Source organism: Rhagoletis zephyria, unplaced genomic scaffold (genome assembly GCF_001687245.7).
Source record: "Rhagoletis zephyria isolate East Lansing unplaced genomic scaffold, Rhagoletis_zephyria_1.1 Rzeph_scaffold_00577, whole genome shotgun sequence".
Lineage (NCBI taxonomy): Eukaryota > Metazoa > Arthropoda > Insecta > Diptera > Tephritidae > Rhagoletis > Rhagoletis zephyria.
In genome coordinates, this window is record NW_016157661.1 from 209138 (window position 1) to 218465 (window position 9328).

Below are 9328 nucleotides of genomic sequence, written 5' to 3' on the forward strand. Positions count from 1 at the left end.
ATATACCCTTGTGCACAAGTGCGCTCGGGTATAAAAATAAAGTAAACACATGTGCCCGTGCTTTTTCCAAACGGCACACACATGTGATGTGAGCAAGTTTTTAATTTTTTATATGCACAGCACACGTGTGTGAGCGTAAAATGGTAGGATGTGCTGCGCATATGTGTGCAAATACGAACCCTGGTATTTTCTTTAACTGCATCTACAAACCAGGCTATACTTTTAATTCAAAAAATGTAAATATTTCAAAAACGGGTGACACTTTTACCTGAAAATTTTTTGTTAATCGGGGAGATCACCCGCCCACCTACCTTCCCCTAAAGTTTGGCACGTTACTTCTGGGACACCCTGTATAAAGTGAGTATATTACATTATATTGGGATAGTTTTACAATATTCAAACAACTTTATTTTAAACTCATTCATGTTTTTACATTGCTTGACAGTATTTGGTAATTCATTGCAACATTTAAGGCCCTTGTAGTAAAGATTACATTTATCAGATTCGCTTTTTAACGTAGGTAAATTCAAGTAATTTTTCTTACGTGTATCTTTGTTGTGCGGCACCCTGAAATTGTGCATATGGAAACTGTGTATACGAAATAATGCATATGAAAAAAGCCGAAATAATGCATATATGCACAGCTTCGGTTGAAAACCGCAATAATGCATATTAGAAACACCGAAATTATGCATATGCACTCTTTCGTTTGAAAACCGAAATAATGCATATGAAAAAAACCGAAATAATGCATATACGCACAGTTTCGGTTGAAAACCGAAATAATGCATATGAAAAACCCGAAATAATGCATACATGCACACTTTCGTTTGAAAACCGAAATAACGCATATGAGAAAAACGAAGTAATGCATACATGCACAGTTTCGGTTCAAAACCGAAATAATGCATATGACAAAAACCGAAGTAATGCATACATGCACAGTTTCGACTCAAAACCGAAGTAATGCATATGACAAAAACCGAAATAGTGCATACATGAAAACGAACTTCTTTCTGAGTAGGCGGCCTTCGGCCGCGCTTAGGGATTATAACCCTTACTAAGTAGAATTCTCCTTTCTGTGTTGCCGGAAAAGGGGGCCGGAAGTATTTTTGCACAGAACTTCTTTCTGCGTAGGCGGCCTTCGGCCGCGCTTAGGGATTATAACCCTTACTAAGTAGAATTCTCCTTTCTGTGTTGCCGGAAAAGGGGGCCGGAAGTATTTTTGCGCAGAACTTCTTTCTGCGTAGGCGGCCTTCGGCCGCGCTTAGGGATTATAACCCTTACTAAGTAGAATTCTCCTTTCTGTATTGCCGGAAAAGAAGGGCGGAAGTATTTTTGCGCAGAACTTTTCTCTGCGTACGCGGCTTTCAGCCGCGCTTAGGGATTAAAACCCTTACTAAGTAGAAGTAAATAATTCATATTAGAAAAAACGAAATTATCCATATGCACACTTTCGTTAGAAAACCGAAATAATGCATATAACAAAAACCGAAATAATGCATGCATGCACAATTTCAGTTCAAAACCGAAATAATGTATATGGCAAAAACAGAAATAAAGCATACATGCACAGTTTCGGATGAAAACCGAAATAATGCATATGTGAAAGGCGAAGGTATGCAGACATGCACAGTTTCGGTTGAAAACCGAAATAATGCATATAACAAAAACCGAAATAATGCATGCATGCACAGTTTCGGTTGAAAACCGAAATAATGCATATGAAAAACCCGAAGTAATGCATACATGCAGTTTCGGTTGAAAACCGAAATAATGCATATGAGAAAATACCAAAATTATGCATATGCATACTTTCGTTTTAAAAGCGAAATAATGCATATGAAAAAAAACGAAGTAATGCATACATGCACAGTTTCGGTTTAAAACCGAAATAATGCGTATGGTAATTCTTTTAAAAATATATTATGTGCATGTGCATGGGCTGAAATTTGTACAAAAATCGGCTCACACACATGTGCATGTGCTTAATAACAAACAGCACACACTTTTCTGTGAGCAGAGTTTGTTTTCCACTTATGCACACACATGTGTATGAGCAGTGAGTGCAAGTTGAATGTGTTTCTGGCGTGTGTGTGAGCAGAGCATGTGTGTGCAAATACGAGATTTTTTTTAGTTCAAAAAAATGTAAATATTTCAAAAACGGTGACACTTTTACTTGAAAATTTTTTGTTTATCGGAGAGCTCACCGCCCCACCTACCTTCCACTAAAGTTTGGCACGTTACTTCTGGGACACCCTGTATATGTTTTCCGTTTACTATTGTTCCGTAATATGAACTTGTAATTGCCATGTACGAATGCCATTGCAAATTATTTTATTAGGCAATGTAATCTTTACTAATACATATTTTGAAAGCCGTTTTTTTAGTGTTCGCAAAGCTGGAGAACGGCTGAACCGATATTTTTGAAACTTCAGACACGTGCCGCACGTGTCCCAAGGATGGTTTTAGGCTAAAAAAATCTATATGTAAAGGGGGCGTGGCACCTCCCATACAAACCGAATTTTTCATACTGCATATCTCTGGAAGTGTTCATGGTATAGTTCTGAAACTTAGTATGGAGATATGTATGTAAATGAAATCAAGCCCATACTTATGAAGAAAATTGGCGCTATTTGAAAAGGGGGCGTGAGGCCTACAAACCTACCGACTTTTAGCTAACTTTGAATGTATTTATAATTATTCTGTAAGTGTGTTTGTAAGTGAAATCCTCCTAAATGGTTGTAGGGATTTTAACGAAATTTTTTGTGCGTGTTTGAGTTGTTTAGTTAGTTAGTTGAGTTACTAAAAAAATCTTATTTATGATCCAATTTGGCTAATATTTTAAACATGTATTGGTAATGGTTAGAGCAATACTATTGCAAAAACGTGCCGCCAAGTGGCGCTGGAGTCGAGTTATTACTAAAAATAGCCAAGTGAGAAAAGGTGCCGTGAAGATCAGATTAAATCGACCTGTTGCACCATTGAGTATATCGAACTCTCCTATGTTACGATTGGCCCAATAAATGTGTTTTTCCATTCAAGCTTTTAGGGTATTTCGTCTGAAATAAGTAGATGTATGTATATTGCATTTATGTAGAACAATGATTCACACCCATTTTGAAATTGCCACCAACTATACTGTAAAGCTTCTAGGACATTCACTACAGAACCGGGTCATTGTTGCCGCCAGGGAGTGAAGGGGAAAAAATTCTTCAAATTTGTTTCGTTTTGCGAATAACCGTGCTATGTAATGCTGCACAGTTGGAGAATTTCAAGAACTTCTTCACGGATATAACACTTTCCTTAGGTTATTTAAAGCGGCAAATGACCACTAAGCCATAATCTTTGCAGATGACCGTGCCAATGAAAATCGTAAACGTGAATAGTTTGGTGAAAATGTTGGACCAAAAAGTTTCAATAAAAAAATAAAAAATTTGGGCCGGACGAAGTTCGCTGGGTCTGTTAGTCTTATATATAAATAGGCAGTCATGTTTTCTTTACACCCCTTTTACGGCTAAACTATACTTCCTAGGTATAAACGATTATACATCATTAGAAAGGTATCTTGATCCTGATGTGCAGACAGTTTTTAAATTTCAAATAACTTTAACATTAAGCGAAAAAATCTGTTCAAAAGCGACACCAATACCAATGTCATACATGTATAGGGTTGCACCAGAAATGCCTCTTAAATGTATGCTTTAATTTCTGAATTACAGAAACGTCCTAAGCAGCAGTTTAGGAATAAGATGTATGTATGAACATGAATCGATTAAGAATCAAGCAAGGAAGAAGGTAAAGTCGAGTATGTAGAGGAAGAAAGGGATAAATGCAGAGATTAAAATAAAAGTAAAGAAGCCTTAACATAAAGACAAAGGAGAAGGTAAATTTAAATACTTAATATAATAGCAAAGGTGTGGAAGAATTTATATATATAAAATAATAGCCGTTTTCGTTGTTCGGACTACTACTACTGCATAGATTTCAGTAAAATTTTCAGAGGTTATACCTTGCATATATGGTCCTATTATAGGCTACCAGAAAACTCGCCAGGTGGCGCTGCGGTCAAGTTATTTATAAAAGTCGTATTTATGAACCGATTTCGTTCAAATTTTCACATTCAAAATGTGTGCTACCTCCATGATGAGAAATACGTATGCGAAAAAGAGCGCTGGGGCGAGTTATTTATAAAAATCGTATTTATGAACTGAATTCTTTTAAATTCAACATGTAAGCTAACAGCATGATGAAAAATACGTTTACCAAAAATAGACCCGCTAGGTGGCGAGGGAGTCGAGTTATTTATAAAAGTCGTATTTATGAACCGATTTCGTTGAAATTCAAAGTATAAGGGTCGTTCCATATCATTTTTGCAACTAAAAAATAGATTGGCCTGAAACATTTTTTTTTATAAACTGGATGCAATATAAATCGACACGTATTTTTTTATTTTCGCAAATTATGCGAAATTAATTTTAATTAAATAAAATAAATTAATTTTTTAAAGTTTTGATATACGAAAAAATACGATGATTTTAAGGTCTTTCAAATCATTGTAGTTTCTAAACGAATTCTTATAAAAAAGTGAAACTTACAGGTTATGTTAATAATCGTTAGTACTCTTTAAGTACACAAAAATAAAAAAAATATTTTTTTTTTCATACAATTTTTTTTTTTTTAGTTTTTATACATAAATGTATATAACTAAAAATGGGACTCTTTAAATTTGTTGATTTTAAAACTAAATAAGCTCTACAGTTTTAAGAATATCTCCTAAAAATTTCAGAGTGGGAGGTTAAGTGGTTTCTGTCCACCAGCCAATTCTTTATAGTCATTTCAGCTCTTTTCTCATATAAAGTGCACCTAAGAACAGTAGCATACAGTTTGTTTATGTTTTTTGTGAAACATTTTGTATGAGTTGGTATTTTTTTTTTTAATATTAAAATTAAGCATCTCAAACTATATAACAAGTTTCAGTTTAACGTAAAAATACATGCTGATTTTTTATAACGAACCCCTAAGCAAGAAAAAATTATAAATACTTTTCAAAATCGCTTTCCATACTTCATTTTAGCAGCATTCTAGTGCATAACTCAACAGGCGGATGACGTATTAGTCATGCTGACATCTTTTTTTGTCATTAAAATAAGAAATTCGGGCACCTATGTATACGGTTTTTTCTGAGGAGCACTTTTGAACCACAACCACTTTGGAATTTTAGTTACGAATTATAGCTCAGTTAATTTTAAATTCTGTTTTATAAAATGTCTACAAGGAAGTTCAAGAACATTTGTTGTAATCCTTTTAAAAAAAAATCGCACGCTTCAAAAGTCCATAAAAATAATTTGCGTCGACCGTCAAAGAATATTTGTGAAAGGTTCAAATCCTTGTGCCCGACAGATCTTTTGTGTGACTCTTGTAGACGTGATATAAATAATTTTAAGGACTCCGCATCAATTTGTGAGGAATCGGATTATTATTCTGATACTGATGACGGTGATTCCCTTTACGATTCTGACAGTGAGGTAAGTAACTAGTGTCATACTTCATTAGCATATTTCAAGCATTAATTTGATTTCTAGGAGGAAAATGGGTACAGTACCCAGTTTTTTTCAGAAATAAAAGCTCAATTTCATAATCCTGGCAAAACTCCCCAAGAAAAAATTGAGCTGTTAAAACTTTTAGATATAAAATGGAGTATAAACAAGACAGCAAAAATGATGAATACTTCTCGATACATTGTCTCAAAGGCAAGAAAATTTCGGGAAATTAACATTCATTCTGTGAATAGCAAAGGAAATAGTAAGATGGGATTTGCGTTTAATATAAAAAGCACTTAACAAATTCAAAATTTTTATAGAAAAGGCTCTTTCTGCAGAAACAATAAGTATGGTCAAAGAATATTTCGAGCACGATGACATAAGTTCTCTCATGCCAGGACAGAAAGATAAGAAATCTGTTAAAATCGATGGAAAATCTGTAATTTTTCAAAAACGTCTTGTGTTAGGGAATCTGAAAGAAATTTATTCAAAATTCGTTAAAGATAATCCTAATGTGGCAATTGGCCTATCCAAATTTTGTTCTCTTAGACCACCACATTGCATTTTAGCAGGTTCTGGAGGCACGCATAACGTCTGCACGTGCCCTATCCATGAAAACATAAAACTTATGACATTAGGTAAGAAATTCTTGGAAAATTTACATGCAAAAATTATTAATTATGTGTATATTTATGTGTTTTCAATATTTTTAGGCAGTAATTTGGTGCTTTTAATGAAAAAAGAGGAATATCCAGTAGTTAATTACGAAGATGTTATAATGCTGTCGTTGTGTCCCAATCCGAAGGAGGAATGTTTTTTCAATATGTGCAAGGAGTGTTCAATCTCAAAAACACTGGAGGGTTTGATTAGTGCAATATTTCAAAAATACGAAATTAATGAAGTTACTTACAAAAATTGGAATTCACAACCTAGGACAACGTTGAAAACCATTTGTATTTCTACCGAAACGTTTATCCAAAATTATTGTTTGGCTAGCGAAACATTTCTAATGCATTCATTTATAGCAAAGGAGCAAGCCAATTATTATAAAACTTTGAAAAACAACTTAGAGATCGACCAATGCTTAGTCACTTGCGATTTTGCTGAAAACTATGCCTTTATTGTCCAGAACGCTGTTACTGGATTTCATTGGAATAATGACCAGGCAACGATTTTTCCAATTGTGTTCTATTACAACGATGGTGGGAAAATTAATCATCAAACACTTATTTTTATTTCCGATTGTAAAAAACATGACTCGGTAGCCGTGTATGTATTTTTAAAATCTTTTAATGAATGGTTATCACGTTTCAATGCAAATATTCGCAAATGCATTTATTTCTCTGACGGAGCGCCGCAACAATTTAAAAATGTCAAACACTTTACAACTATATACAATCATGAAAATGACTTTGGCCGATCTGCGGAATGGCACTTTCATGCCACTGCCCATGGAAAAGGTCCATGCGATGGAGCAGGGGGAGCTTTAAAAAGAAAAGCAAGGAAAGCTAGCCTCCAGATGACTTCAGAACATCAAATAACCACTGCATATCAACTGTATGAGTGGGCTCTGCAAGATGGCACTTTTCCCAGTATCGAAATAGCATTTTGCAGCGAAACTGATTACGAAACTGCAGCTGCATTCTTGAAGGTGCGGTTTGAGAGTTGCAAAACTATACCAGGTACCCAAAAGCTTCATTTTGTTAAAGCTGAAACCGACCACAAATTAAAAGTGAAAACATACTCCAGCAGCGAAAAATTTCAAATCGTAAACTTCTTAAAAAATACATCACAACAAATTTAACAATTTATATTATCCTTATTATTATTTCATGAATTCTTTTTTATTTTACAAACTATGTATTATTATTTTTGCGTGTAAAAACTCAGTGAGCGATTTTATAAAAGTCTAATATACATAAATAAAAGTTCTAAAATGAAGTATGGAAAGCGATTTTGAAAAGTATTTATAATTTTTTCTTGCTTAGGGGTTCGTTATAAAAAATCAGCATGTATTTTTACGTTAAACTGAAACTTGTTATATAGTTTGAGATGCTTAATTTTAATATTAAAAAAAAAATACCAACTCATACAAAATGTTTCACAAAAAACATAAACAAACTGTATGCTACTGTTCTTAGGTGCACTTTATATGAGAAAAGAGCTGAAATGACTATAAAGAATTGGCTGGTGGACAGAAACCACTTAACCTCCCACTCTGAAATTTTTAGGAGATATTCTTAAAACTGTAGAGCTTATTTAGTTTTAAAATCAACAAATTTAAAGAGTCCCATTTTTAGTTATATACATTTATGTATAAAAACTAAAAAAAAAAAATTTTTATAAAAAAAAAAATATATTTTTTTTATTTTTGTGTACTTAAAGAGTACTAACGATTATTAACATAACCTATAAGTTTCACTTTTTTATAAGAATTCGTTTAGAAACTACAATGATTTGAAGGACCTTAAAATCATCGTATTTTTTCGTATATCAAAACTTTAAAAAATTATTACTCGCAAATTTCGCATAATTTGCGAAATAAAAAAATACGTGTCGATTTATATTGCATCCAGTTTATAAAAAAAAATGTTTCAGGCCAATCTATTTTTTAGTTGCAAAAATGATATGGAACGACCCATAAGCTACCTGCATGATGAAAAAAGCATTTGCGAAAAATGGACCCGATAAAAGCTCTATTTATGAACCGATTTTGTTATTACAAATTCGACACGTTTATTACTTTCATGATGATTTTTTTTTCATTCTAAATATATATGTACATACATACATAAAATGATAGCCGTTTTCGTTGTTCGGACTAAACTCAAAGACCAGTCAAATTGTCGGAGGTTATACCTTGCATATATTCCTATTATTGCCCATTAGACAACACGCTGGTGGCGCTGGAGTAGAGTTACTTATAAAAGTCGTATTTATTAACCGATTTAGTTCAAATTCGCAAAGTGAGCCACCTGTATGATGAAAAATTCGTTTCCTAAAAATGAACCCGCTATATTTTATAAAATCTGATTGCAATTCATAATGCGTATTCATTTCTTGACAAGCAGTGGTTTTACAGAAAAGGGGCCTAATGGACTGCGCTGCAGCCGAAATATATAGAAACCCACACGGGGTTTGATCTGCTTTGGCCCGTTATTCATCTTAGACGAATTTACTTTTCATATGGCTAAATGGAGGATTCGTTTAAGTATGTATGTAAAGACCGCAACATTGTGTAAGCGCACCTTTGTCTGATGCCCTCATACACCCTAAATGCGATCTTTCACCTACCTCCGATTGACGAAATTGCTCGGAGCGGCCGTTAGTACGGCAGTAAGACTCAAAGAAACCAGTTCATAAATATTAAGGAAAATTGTAAAAGGGGCAAATTGACAAGGAAAGATTCGACCACATCCGTAAAAAAGGAACACGGTAGGTATCTCAATGGCTTCATAAGAGATCACATGACTCATTTAGTCAATGTACGGGAAAACTTTTTATCCTGTGGGAGGGCAGGATTATTGGCCGTCCTATAACTGAAAATGCTCATCCGTGCTCTTTAGTTTCCATATAAGGACTTTTATTGGCTTACATTGTACATCGGACCAATGTTGAATTTGCAAGATCATAGAAGAATATTCCGCACGCTTGACAGAGATCTCATAGGTGGAAATAAGACCATCGGTAAAACTCATGACATCGAAAGGGATTAGTATTCCATATGGTATCACAGCGCTACTATTCTTGGCCTATGTATGAGGTGGATTTTGCTCTTTATTCGT

General features: G+C 34.1%; 1 protein-coding gene across 1 annotated transcript; it reads left to right on the forward strand.

The window, feature by feature from the left end:
- The first annotated feature begins 5892 nt into the window (after positions 1-5892).
- On the forward strand, positions 5893-7699 carry LOC108360471 (uncharacterized). The gene is made up of 3 exons (XM_017612746.1): positions 5893-6181; positions 6257-7311; positions 7685-7699. Exons 1-3 carry the CDS (start codon positions 5893-5895, stop codon positions 7697-7699), a joined length of 1359 nt encoding a protein of 452 aa, XP_017468235.1.
- The last annotated feature ends 1629 nt before the right edge of the window (positions 7700-9328 follow it).